The sequence below is a fragment of the Eriocheir sinensis genome, chromosome 57 (genome assembly GCF_024679095.1).
Source record: "Eriocheir sinensis breed Jianghai 21 chromosome 57, ASM2467909v1, whole genome shotgun sequence".
Classification (NCBI taxonomy): Eukaryota; Metazoa; Arthropoda; class Malacostraca; order Decapoda; family Varunidae; genus Eriocheir; species Eriocheir sinensis.
In genome coordinates this window covers 9085551-9098505 of record NC_066565.1, presented here as the reverse complement: position 1 = coordinate 9098505, position 12955 = coordinate 9085551, and the positions used below count along the sequence as shown (strand labels likewise).

Sequence of the window (12955 nt, the reverse complement as noted above, 5' to 3'; positions counted from 1 at the left end):
CAGGTGTACAACACTGACCCAGGTGTACAACACTGACCCAGGTGTACAACCTGACCCAGGTGTACAACCTGACCCAGGTGTACAACACTGACCCAGGTGTACAACACTGACCCAGGTGTACAACACTGACCCAGGTGTACAACACTGACCCAGGTGTACAACCTGATCCAGGTGTACAACACTGACCCAGGTGTACAACACTGACCCAGGTGTACAACACTGACCCAGGTGTACAACACTGACCCAGGTGTACAACACTGACCCAGGTGTACAACCTGACCCAGGTGTACAACACTGACCCAGGTGTACAACACTGACCCAGGTGTACAACCTGACCCAGGTGTACAACACTGACCCAGGTGTACAACACTGACCCAGGTGTACAACACTGACCCAGGTGTACAACCTGACCCAGGTGTACAACACTGACCCAGGTGTACAACACTGACCCAGGTGTACAACCTGACCCAGGTGTACAACACTGACCCAGGTGTACAACACTGACCCAGGTGTACAACACTGACCCAGATGTACAAATTCGTTCATTCTTTGAGTGTGCGCTCTCTCCGCTTCACAGAGGTTGTCAAGCTTACCTCGGCCAAGCGCGAAAAGCTTGTTCCCCTGTGCCCCACCAGGTGGATTGAGAGGCATGACAGAATGATGGTTTTCGTTGAATTTCTGCCTGTCATCGCTGTTTTTCTTGAGGAGGAACTTGACGCCACCGCTGGGCTCCTTCTCATCGCCATACATGTTTCCTGCTTTCTTGTTGGACTGGTTGTAGTGGAGTGTATATTGGCACATACTCTCGAGCCGAGCCAAACTTCAGAGAAAAGATGGCGACCTGGTGTCAGCCGATGCCGTGGCATCGAGACCATTTTTGCCAAGTTCAGAGCAGATGCGGAGAATCATTTTCACGACGTGTTCATGAAAGCGGAAGAGCTTTTGGTCGAGGTGGGGTCATCGCATGACACCATCCCTGTGCCACGACTCTGTGGACGACAAACCCAGTGATCAAATGTTCCGTGCAAGAATGCTGAGGAGTACTACCGCCGGGCGGTGTACGTTCCGTTCGTGGACCACGTCTTGGCCTCAGCCAAGTTCGGTGATGACACAGTTCCTGTCGCACTTCAGCTCAAGCAACTCCTCAAAGGCCCTGAAACGGATGTTGCATGCGGTTGTGCTTCAAGTGGCAAAGCTCTACGAGCTCGACATTGAATCCCTGACACTCGTGAAGGTGGAAGCGGAGCGCTGGGGATTATCTGTTCCCGTCTTCCAAACTATCAAAGAAGCCCAGGCACACGCCAGCATCAGCATGTTCCCCAATCTCGCCATTCTCTTGAAAACTCTGTTGACGCTTCCAGTCTCCAACGTGGAGGCCGAGAGGTCTTTCTCAGCATTGAAAAGGCTGAAAACCTATCTGAGGAGTACTGTCGGCCAAGAGCGCCTGAACAGGCTTGCCCTCCTCTGTGTCCACCATGATATCCCCATTTCAGTCGAGAGAGTGAGAAGCAAATTCGGCGAAAAAAGCCCCCGACTACTCTTTGCTTGGTGAGGCACTTGTTGAATACTTGGGAATTTGTAAATATATTTCTTTAGATCAGCCAATCTTTGCAAATGTGTTACCTCAATCCCATGTAAAAGAAGCCCTATAAGAATTCCTTTTTATCTTCAGCTGCGTCTAATTTCACATATTAGCTCTTTTTTGTAAAGGTCAGGTTTGTAATTTATATATGACCTGTATTATGATCACCCTTGCTGCTTACATAGCGAAATAAACATTTAGTTTTCTTCGAGTGATCGTATGGTGATGATTTCTACCTGTTCAGATCTGCCTTTTTACGGGTCGGATGTGCAATTTGAATTGTTTCTTGTTATTGCTTGCCAGCTTAATATTGATTGCACTTCATATATAGATACAAGAAAATTCATTTGTCACATATACGTTGATTGCTCGGGAGCTGCGGATTTTAAGCAAAGAACCGCCATCACTATCCATTGGTCTTCACTGTTTGAGGCTGTCGCTAACTTATGAAATTTTACCAGCGGGCTCCCCAAAATTGATTTTCTGGATCCGCCTTGCTTTGTTCCTCGTGTCGACTGTTATATCAACTATTTTGCTTTCCACTGCTTCATTAATCACACTCTTGACTTCCTCCCCAACTTTCTGCTTGACTTCATCAATCCTAGATTTGAACTCACTGTTCACTTGAGACCTGATATCATCTCTAATTTCCTCCTTCAGATTCTTGACATCACTCTTGATCTCCTCTAAGGCCTCAGTGGTTTTAGTTTCCAGGGCATCCATACGTCTTTCTACTTTATCCTGTCTCTTGGATGTGTTGGTTACTTGTTTGAACAATTTCCCCGCAACAATATCGCATTTGGTACAATACCAGTGAATCTTACTTACTTGATTGCTGCTCAGGAAATTATACACTGCCTCAGTGACCTCCTCACACTTTATGTGGTGCCACATTTCACATAGTTCACAGCCTAGAGCCTTGTCTTCCTCACCAACCTTAACCTTACAGACTGGGCATGTGTCTGTTTGTTTATCTGCGTCGCTATCGTCTGCCCTGTCAGCTGATCATCCCGCCCCCAGCCGCAAGGCTTGTTTTGCCAGATCCAACAGTATCCTTGGTTTTTGTACCTGCCTGCTTACTAGACGGATTATTCTTCGAACGATTCATTCTTCTGGCAATATTACTATTGGAGAATTCCTTCACTTTTACAGAGCTCTCACGGGCACGTCCACCTCGACCACGACCACGGACCCTAGGCCTCCGGTGTGTGGAGGAAAAGAACAAGGAAAGAACGAGGACAACAACAACACACTCAGCTTCCGCAAAGGTTGGGGCCGCCTCATCTGCAGGGCTGGACAGCAGCATGAGTGGCCAGGACAAGCAGGAGCAGACTGCTGCAGGGGCAGGAGGGTCAGTGGTCACCAGATGAAGCAACTTGCTGCTGGCAACTCCATCAACAAAGGAGAGAGGAAGTTTGTGTGTCTGGAGTGTGGAAAGAATTCACCACAAGGGAGGCCTCAGATATCACACCTTTACACACACTGGTGTGAAGAACTATGAATGTAAGGAATGTGGGAAACTATTCATCCAGAAGAGTACCCTTGATAGACACACCCTTACACACACTGGTGTGAAGAACTATGAATGTAAGGAATGTGGGAAACTATTCACCCTGAAGGGTCACCTTGATACACACACCCTTACACACACTGGTGTGAAGAACTATGAATGTAAGGAATGTGGGAAACTATTCATCCAGAAGAGTCACCTTGATACACACACCCTTACACACACTGGTGTGAAGAACTATGAATGTAAGGAATGTGGGGAAAAATTCATCCGGAAGAGTACCCTTGATAGACACACCCTTACACACACTGGTGTGAAGAACTATGAATGTAAGGAATGTGGGAAAAAATTCAGCCTGAAGAGTACCCTTGATACACACACCCTTACACACACTGGTGTAAAAAGTCATGAGTGTGAAGAGTGCGGGAAGAGGTTCAGTGTGAAGCAGGCACTCAATGAACACGTCTTCAGGCACTATGGCCTTAGAGAGTTCAAGTGTGATGTTTGTGGAAAGCTCTTTAAGACAAAGAGAGACATTGCCAGGCACATGAAGATCCACTTCTGAAGTGTGTCTGCCTACAGTAGTTATAGTGACCAGGGTAGGGAAGGGGATGGGAGGGAGAGGAAGGCAAGGCTGCAGTAGGGAAGGGAAGAAAAGGCAAGGAAGGGAATCGAAGGAAAAGGGAAGGGAAGGCAGAGCAAGGAAGGAAAAGGGAAGGGAAGGGAAAGCTAGTCTGAGAAAGGGAAGGGAAGGAGAGGGAGGGTAATGTGGTGTGGCTGGGTATGGTGTGGTGTTATGCGGATGGGTATGGTATAGTGTGGTGTGTGGTGCGGATGGGTATGGTATGGTGTGGTGTGGTGTGTGGTGCGGCTGGGTATGGTGTGGTGTGTGGTACGGCTGGGTATGGTGTGGTGTGTGGTGCAGCTGGGTATGGTATGGTGTGGCTGGGTATGGTGTGTGGTGCAGCTGGGTACGGTGTGGTGTGGTGTGGCTGGGTATGGTGTGTGATGTGGCTGGGTGTGGTGTGGCTGGATGTGGTGTGGCTGGGTATGGTGTGGTGTGGTGTGTGGTGTGGTTGGGTATGGTGTGGTGTGGTGTGTGGTGTGGCTGGGTATAGTGTGGTGTGGTGTGGCAGGATTTGACTCGGCGACTTTTTACCTCGCTGTTGGTGGTGTTTGCAGAAGGACAAGCAGGACCCGGACGGTGACATCATTATGAGGCTTGAGTACGGTCTCCTGAACTCCTCGTCCCTGGAGCTGATTGGTGAGTTGGCGACCCATTTTTCTTTGTTCGCATGTCTCTCTGTCTCTATCTCTGGTTGTGGCTTTTAATTGATGGGTCTGTCTATGTCTGTCTCTCATTTTCTCTCTCTGTCACTCTGGTTGTTTTATTTGCTTCTCATTTTCTCTCTGTCTGTCTGTCTGGGTCTCTCTATGTCTTTGTCTGTCTCTGTTTTTCTCTCATGTTTTATTCGCTTCTCATTTTCTCTCAGTCTGTCTGTCTGGGTCTCTCTATGTCTTTGTCTCTCTCTGTTTTTCTCTCTGTCTCTCTGTCTGTCTGTCTGGGTCTCTCTATGTCTTTGTCTGTCTCTGTTTTTCTCTGTCTCTGGATTTCTGTAGCTTATTGTAATGTTTTTTTCTGCTTCTCTTATTTTCTGTGTCTGTCTGTGTCTCTGTGTCTGTCTATGTCTTTGTCTGTCTCTGTTTGTCTCTGTCTCTCTCTGGATTTCTGTAGCTTTTAGTGCTAATGGTTGTTTTATCTACTTCTCATTTTCTCTGTGTCTGTCTCTTTGGTAGTATTGCTTTCCTTCTCTTTCTCTACTTATCCCTGTTTCATTTTCCTCCGTTCTCATTTTTTGTTCTCTTTCTGTTCTTATGTCTTATTTTTTCACCGTTTTCCTTTCATTCTTTTCCTTTTTCATTTCTCTCTTCCTCTCCTTGTCTTAGTTTTCCCTTTTCATTTCTTCTTCTTCCTTTTGCTGTCTCATTTTCTCTGTGTCTGGCTCTCTGGATTTCTGTAGCTTTTATTTATTTATTTATTTTTACAACAAAGGAGACGGCTCAAGGGCAACAAAAAGTGCATAGAAAAAAAAGGCCCGCTACTCACCGCTGCCATAATAGACGAAAGTAAAGAGTGGCCAAGAGAGAGGTCAATTTGTGGTGGAGAGGTGTCTTGATAATGGCTGTTTTATGTCTACTTCTCATTTGGTCTCTGTCTGTCTCTGTCTCTGGGTTTCTGTAGCTTGTAGTGATAGTTCTCTCTCTCTCTCTCTCTCTCTCTCTCTCTCTCTCTCTCTCTCTCTCTCTCTCTCTCTCTCTCTCTCTCTCTCTCTCTGTCTGTCTGTCTGTCTGTCTGTCTCTCTCTCTCTCTCTCTCTCTCTCTCTCTCTCTCTCTCTCTCTCTCTCTCTCTCTCTCTCTCTCTCTCTCTCTCTCTCTCTCTCTCTCTCTCTCTCTCTCTCTCTCTCAACCCGTACGCTCTCAACAGCGCGGAGATGGTGGTGAGCATAGCCAAGGGGTGCGAGGAGGAGGTGTGCAAAGTGGACATGCAGACCGAGGTGGCGTTCCTGGATGGGTGAGTCCGAGGGGGATGGGAGGAGAATGTGCGTTAAGATGCGATTGGTTCAGCTGCGTCAAAGTTCTCAAGCTCTGTTCAAGTCCTCAAACTTCACTTGTAATCTTGTCTTAACCTCACTTTCCAGCAATAACAGTTCGCTCTGAGGGGGATGGAATGCTAATGTGTGATCAGTTAAGCTGCGCAAAGTTCTCAAGCTCTGTTCAAGTCCTCAAACTTCACTTGTAACTCTTGTCTTAACCTCACTTTCCAGCAATAACAGTTCGCTGTGAGGGGGATGGGATGCGAATGTGTGTTAAGATGCGATTAGTTAAGCTGCGTCAAAGTTCTCAAGTTCTTTTCAAGTCCTCAAACTTCACTTGTAATCTTGTCTTAACCTCACTTTCCAGCAATAACAGTTCGCTCTGAGGGGGATGGGATGCGAATGTGTGTTAAGATGCGATTAGTTAAGCTGCGTCAAAGTTTTCAAGTTCTTTTCAAGTCCTCAAACTTCACTTGTAATCTTATCTTAACCTCACTTTCCAACAATAACAGTTCGGTCATCATAGGCAAGATCAACCGGCTTGAGGTGACAGCAAGCAACAAGGGGGAACACGTGTACCTCCCCAGCCTAATGGTGAGCCTGGCGCCGCCCCTCGTGGTCTTCCAGCCTCCTCACCAGTGCATCTTCCACTCCTCCGAGCTTGTGTATAACTTGACCAACCCTCTGAAGAGCAGTGCTGAGGTGAGTGAGGGAAGGGAAGGGAGAGGAAAGGAAGGGAAGGCTGAGAAAGGGAGGGGAAGAGAAGGGAAGGGAAGGTCAAGGAAGGGAAGGGAAGGTCAAGGAAGGGAAGGGAAGAGAGAGGAAAGGAAAGGGAAGGAAAGGTCAAGGAAGGAAAGGGAATGGAAGGGATGGAAAGGGGAAAGGATAGGGAAGGGAGAGGAATCAGAATCAGAAACTTTATATCCATTTTATTCAATGGTTATTCTTTACAGGCTTAAAACTATTGATCATAGTATATAGAGTGGTTCCCCCCCCCCCCCCAGGCGGGGACTCCGAGGCAGGGTGAAGGTGCGCCATTTTGAAATTTGGGAAAAGATGTCTACATAGTTTGTCTATTTTTGATCTGTTGTCTGTCTGGAAAGCTGGATTTTCTTGTAGCCTTCTCAAACTAATGCTTCCTCTACATAGTTTGTCTATTTTTGATCTGTTGTCTGTCTGGAAAGCTGGATTTTCTTATAGCCTTCTCAAACTAATGCTTCCTCTACATAGTTTGTCTATTTTTGATCTGTTGTCTGTCTGGAAAGCTGGATTTTCTTATAGCCTTCTCAAACTAATGCTTCCTCTACATAGTTTGTCTATTTTTGATCTGTTGTCTGTCTGGAAAGCTGGATTACTTCACATCATTAGAATGCAATTGATACCTTTTCTTGGCCTTTGGAAAGAGTTGATGTGAGGGGAAGTGTTGAGGATGCCCGCCTACAGTCCTTGCTGAGCAGTTTCTGTGTCTTTCAGAGTGTGTGAAGCAGTTTGCCAACCTGGTCCTGGCCCTCATGATGCTGTTCGCCAGGTACAATCACTGGATGGTGGGCGACAAGTTTGAGAGACTCGCCCCCTCACTGGTAATTATGCTCCGTTGTCATTTTTCCTTCTCTCTGGTCAGGGGCATGACCTAGTGTTTTTTATGCCTTTTTTGTTTTATTGCCCTTGAACTCTAAAAGATAAAACTACATGACCTCCCCTAACTTAACCTCACCTAGCCTTACCTAACATCTCCTAACTTAACCTATCATCCCTTACCCTAGCCAAGAAGTCACCCGCCGCAGCCGCCGAAGGGAAGGACGGAGGAACAGCCGCCAACTCCATCGCTGGCGGCTCCACGTCTACTCTCGTCTCCTCCTCCTCCTCTCTCAACATGGACGGTCGAAAAAGGATGTTTAGTGTGGAGGTGTTTGATTGGGGTATGTGGGTTGGTGTTTATAATTTGAATTAATTTCATTTGTGTGTGTGTGTGTGTGTGTGTGTGTGTGTGTGTGTGTGTGTGTGTGTGTGTGCGCTACCCTTCCCTCCCTCCCTCACCCCAATGTTTGTCTCTAGGTGTTTGTAGGCGATAAGATGACCTTTCAACACACCTTCTTTCTTTCCTTTATTCTTTCCCTCTTTACAACGTTATTGTAAGTATACGTAACCTTAAACTAATGAAATACAAGTTACGTGAACCCTACCCTCGAGATATGTTATAATGATCTCTGTACGTATAGGCAAGATTACGTCTCTTAAACTAACGATATATAAGTTATGTCAACCTTAACCTGTGAGATGTTTGTATAAGTAACCTCAATTCACTGGTATGTTTGTATAAGTAACCTCAATTCACTGGTATGTTTGTATAAGTAACCTCAATTCATTTCATATGTTGTATGTTACTGTGATCTCTATGTATAGCGAAGATTACATCCTTTAAACTAGCAAAATATAAGGTACACCAACCTTACCTTTGAGATGTTTGTATGAGTAACCTCAATTAACTCGTATGTCGTATGTTACTTTGACCTGTACGTATAGAGAAGATTATGTCATTTAAACTAGCAAAATATAAGTTACGCCAACCTTACCTACGAGATGTTTGTATAAGTAACCTCATTTCATTTCATATGTTACCTTGATCTGTGTGTATAGGGAAGATTATGTCATTTAAACTGATGGAATATAATTTGTCAACCTTACTTACGAGATGTTTGTATAAGTAACTTCAATTCACACTTTGATCTCTGTACGTCGAGGCAAGGTTACGTCAGCCCAGCACTCACTGTTTGCTTATTTCTCGTCTTTACGTAGACGTAACATTACGATCCTTGTATTGTTGTAGGACTTGTGTTGTGGAGAGGAAGTATTGCTGTAGGACTTGTGTTGTGGAGAGGAAGTATTGCTGTAGGACTTGTGTTGTGGAGAGGAAGTATTGCTGTAGGACTTGTGTTGTGGAGAGGAAGTATTGCTGTAGGACTTGTGTTGTGGAGAGGAAATATTGCTGTAGGACTTGTGTTGCAGAGAGGAAGTATTGCTGTAGGACTTGTGTTGTGGAGAGGAAGTATTGCTGTAGGCCTTGTGTTGTGGAGAGGAAGTATTGCTGTAGGACTTGTGTTGTGGAGAGGAAGTATTGCTATAGGACTTGTGTAGTGGAGAGGAAGTATTGCTGTAGGACTTGTGTTGCAGAGAGGAAGTATTGCTGTAGGACTTGTGTTGTACAGAGGAAGTATTGCTGTAGGACTTGTGTTGTGGAGAGGAAGTATTGCTGTAGGACTTGTGTTGTGGAGAGGAAGTATTGCTGTAGGACTTGTGTTGCAGAGAGGAAGTATTGCTGTAGGACTTGTGTTGTGGACAGACAAACAACGTAATATAATCTTATAAGGGAAGTAAGAGTGTTATAAAAATTGCAACAGTTTGTCAGAAAGGCCTATTTTTAACCTCTTGACTGTGGATTTCCTACAAGAAGACATCAAAAAGATATAGGAGTGGAACAAAAAGTGGCTGCTACAATGCAATGATGAAAAATGTAAAGTCCTGCACCTTGGGAGGGGATATCCAGCACACCAATACCACATGGGAAACACTCCACTATCCACCACAGAGGCAGAGAAAGACCTGGGAGTGTATGTTACCAGGCTACCAGTGAAGGGATATCCAACACATCAATACCACATGGGAAACATTCCACTATCCACCACAGAGGCAGAGAAAGACCTGGGAGTGTATGTTACCAGGCTACCAGTGAAGGGATATCCAGCACACCAATACCACATGGGTAACACTCCACTATCCACCACAGAGGCAGAGAAAGACCTGGGAGTGTATGTTACCAGGCTACCAGTGAAGGGATATCCAGCACACCAATACCACATGGGAAACACTCCACTATCCACCACAGAGGCAGAGAAAGACCTGGGAGTGTATGTTACCAGGCAACCAGTGAAGGAATATCCAGCACACCAATACCACATGGGAAACACTCCACTGTCCACCACAGAGGCAGAGAAAGACCTGGGAGTGTATGTTACCAGGCTACCAGTGAAGGGATATCCAGCACACCAATACCACATGGGAAACACTTCACTATCCACCACTGAGGCAGAGAAAGACCTGGGAGTGTATGTTACCAGGCTACCACTGAAGGGATATCCAGCACACCAATACCATATGGGAAACACTCCACTATCCACCACAGAGGCAGGGAAAGACCTGGGAGTGTATGTTACCAGACTACCACTGAAGGGATATCCAGCACACCAATACCACATGGGAAACACGCCAATATCCACCACAGAGGCAGAGAAAGACCTGGAAGTGTATTTTACCAGGCTACCAGTGAAGGGATATCCAGCACACCAATACCACATGGGAAACACTCCACTATCCACCACAGAGGCAGAGAAACACCTGGGAGTGTATGTTACCAGGCTACCACTGAAGGGATATCCAGCACACCAATACCACATGGGAAACACTCCACTATCCACCACAGAGGCAGAGAAAGACCTGGGAGTGTATGTTACCAGGCTACCACTGAAGGGATATCCAGCACACCAATACCACATGGGAAACACTCCACTATCCACCACAGAGGCAGAGAAAGACCTGGGAGTGTATGTTACCAGGCTACCACTGAAGGGATATCCAGCACACCAATACCACATGGGAAACACACCAATATCCACCACAGAGGCAGAGAAAGACCTGGGAGTGTATGTTACCAGGCTACCAGTGAAGGGATATCCAGCACACCAATACCACATGGGAAACACTCCACTATCCACCACAGAGGCAGATAAACACCTGGGAGTGTATGTTACCAAGGTACCAGTGAAGGGATATCCAGCACACCAATACCACATGGGAAACACTCCACTATCCACCACAGAGGCAGAGAAAGACCTTGGAGTGTATGTTACCAGGCTACCAGTGAAGGGATATCCAGCACACTAATACCACATGGGAAACACTCAACTATCCACCACAGAGGCAGAGAAAGGCCTGGGAGTATATGTTACCAGGCTACCAGTGAAGGGATATCCAGCACACCGATACCACATGGGAAACACTTCACTATCCACCACAAAGGCAGAGAAAGACCTTGGAGTGTATGTTACCAGGCTACCAGTGAAGGGATATCCAGCACACCAATACCACATGGGAAACACTCCACTATCCACCACAGAGGCAGAGAAAGGCCTGGGAGTGTATGTTACCAGGCTACCAGTGAAGGGATATCCAGCACACCAATACCACATGGGAAACACTCCACTATCCACCACAGAGGCAGGGAAAGACCTGGGAGTGTATGTTACCAGGCTACCAGTGAAGGGATATCCAGCACACCAATACCACATGGGAAACACTCCACTATCCACCACAGAGGCAGAGAAAGGCCTGGGAGTGTATGTTACCAGGCTACCAGTGAAGGATATCCAGCACACCAATACCACATGGGAAACACTCCACTATCCACCACAGAGGCAGGGAAAGACCTGAGAGTGTATGTTACCAGGCTACCAGTGAAGGGATATCCAGCACACCAATACCACATGGGAAACACTCCACTATCCACCACAGAGGCAGAGAAAGACCTGGGAGTGTATGTTACCAGGCTACCAGTGAAGGGATATCCAGCACACCAGTACCACATGGGAAACACTCCACTATCCACCACAGAGGCAGAGAAGCTACCAATGAAGGGATATCCAGCACACCAGTACCACATGGGAAACACTCCACTATCCACCACAGAGGCAGAGAAAGGCCTGGGAGTATAATTATGTTACCAGGCTACCAGTGAAGGCAAAATCCGTGCCAATTGCAGCGGACGGGTTAAGAAATATATATACATAGCATTTTTATTTTATTTTTTTTTTTTTATTTTTTTTTACATGTGGTCTACAGCGCCGGTAGGCTAATCCATATGAGCCTGATGGTTGGCCCTAGCCCGTCATGGCGCAGGCAATTGTTTATAGTGGCGCCATTATTATTATTGGCTCATGCTGCCCCCCGGAGCTCATTCTTGATTCCACTTGTGCTGCAGAGCTTCTTTTAGAGTCTGGGTTGATAGGTGGTCTTCAGGACAGCATGTGGGTAGTCTTAGGCCACTTTGCAGTGACTGAAAAATCCCAGGTGGTTAGCGGCGGATTCGAACCCACATCATGGACAACGCACCGAATGCGAGGCTGGCACGCTGACCACTCAGCCACCACCACAAAAAACATAGACCAACAGTTACATTAGGAAGACATACTCAATAAGGAAAAAACTTATTCATGGAAACCAACAAGGAAAGGTTAGATACTGAGGAAGGGAGGAAGAACAAAGGGGTGGAATAAGATAACATGTGCTTGTGTGCTTAGAACTGAGTGTTGGAAGATCAAGACAGGAAGGAAGGGCATGATTGCAGGCTGCTGGAAAGTACAAAAAGATACATTGCAATAGATTACAATATGGGATAATAGTGTAGCTACTTCTAATATAGTATATACAGAGGATGATATGTAGCTACTTCTTCCATCCTCACAATTAATACAGGAAGGAAAGGCATGATTGCAGGCTGCTGGAAAGTACAAAAAGATACATTGCAATAGATTACATCATGGAATAATAGTGTGTAGCTATACTAATACAGAGGATAATATGTAGCTACTTCTTCCATCCTCACAACGAAGGCAGCATTTCCAGGCAGTAAGTAACAGCATAATCGCAAACCTCTGGAAGATACAAAGTGGCACAAAGTGAAAACATAATTGGAAGCTGCTGCTGGAAATTACGAAAAGGACATTACGAGATGAAACACAACAGACCAGCGTGCTTCCTCCTTCCTCTGAATTATGGCAAAATCTCTTGGACAGGAACAGAAAAGAAAATGACAAACTGCTGGAAAAATACAAAGAACTACTGGGAAAGAAATGGACGCAAGGTGATAGATTATGTTACGAAATGGGGAAATAATACGTGAACTAACTGTCCCTTCCCCTGAATAGACACACATAAGCCAATGCCAAGGAAATAAAGACACTAGACCAGTGGCTCCCAAACTTTTCACATGATGCCCCCTATTGATTTATAAGAAATCCTCACGCCCCACATCATTTGTTACTCCTTCGTGTGTGTGTGTGTGTGTTTATTTCTTGCAAAACTGCAATTTTTGGCAGATGGAATCGCGCCCTCTCTTTACCTAGCTCATGCCCCCCAAGGAGGCATGCCCCCCAGATTGGGAACCACTGCACCAGACGATAGATTGTCACGAAATAGGGCAATGATATGTGGGGTCA

General features: G+C 46.0%; 4 protein-coding genes across 7 annotated transcripts in view; 2 read left to right on the top strand and 2 right to left on the bottom strand.

Moving 5' to 3' along the window:
• The window catches only part of LOC126984852 (uncharacterized), a 28446-nt gene extending 20836 nt beyond the window's left edge, over nt 1-7610 (top strand). Inside the window, exons 1-5 of one of the 4 annotated variants that reach the window (XM_050839058.1) lie at nt 3065-3085; nt 4275-4356; nt 6214-6389; nt 7161-7267; nt 7451-7609. In XM_050839058.1, coding sequence (XP_050695015.1) covers nt 3080-3085; nt 4275-4356; nt 6214-6389; nt 7161-7169 — 273 coding nt within the window. In that variant the 5' untranslated portion in view covers nt 3065-3079 and the 3' untranslated portion in view covers nt 7170-7267; nt 7451-7609. Of the gene's footprint in view, nt 1-3064; nt 3086-3316; nt 3338-4214; nt 4357-5578; nt 5666-6199; nt 6390-7160; nt 7268-7450 lie in introns of those variants that run through there. The other 3 variants (XM_050839057.1, XM_050839056.1, XM_050839055.1) reach the window with 3 other exon arrangements.
• Nucleotides 1-7872, top strand: part of LOC126984846 (uncharacterized) — a 262672-nt gene extending 254800 nt beyond the window's left edge. Inside the window, exon 13 of the transcript XR_007737948.1 lies at nt 7743-7872. The gene's annotated coding sequence lies outside the window, so the exon portion shown is untranslated. The remainder of the gene's footprint in view (nt 1-7742) is intronic.
• LOC126984850 (uncharacterized) overlaps nt 1-11105 on the bottom strand; it is a 142548-nt gene extending 131443 nt beyond the window's left edge. The window contains exons 1-4 of the mRNA XM_050839053.1: nt 10377-11105; nt 9684-10178; nt 9486-9584; nt 8368-9287 (exon numbers count right to left, since the gene is read on the bottom strand). Coding sequence (XP_050695010.1) covers nt 9068-9287; nt 9486-9584; nt 9684-10178; nt 10377-10534 — 972 coding nt within the window. The 5' untranslated portion in view covers nt 10535-11105 and the 3' untranslated portion in view covers nt 8368-9067. The remainder of the gene's footprint in view (nt 1-8367; nt 9288-9485; nt 9585-9683; nt 10179-10376) is intronic.
• On the bottom strand, nt 3172-4318 carry LOC126984849 (uncharacterized). The gene is made up of 3 exons (XM_050839052.1): nt 4222-4318; nt 3292-4169; nt 3172-3207 (listed from the first exon to the last, which is right to left on the bottom strand). The coding sequence occupies exons 1-3, from the start codon at nt 4304-4306 to the stop codon at nt 3187-3189; spliced, it is 984 nt and encodes a 327-aa protein (XP_050695009.1). The 5' UTR covers nt 4307-4318; the 3' UTR covers nt 3172-3186.
• Nucleotides 11106-12955: the final 1850 nt, after the last annotated feature.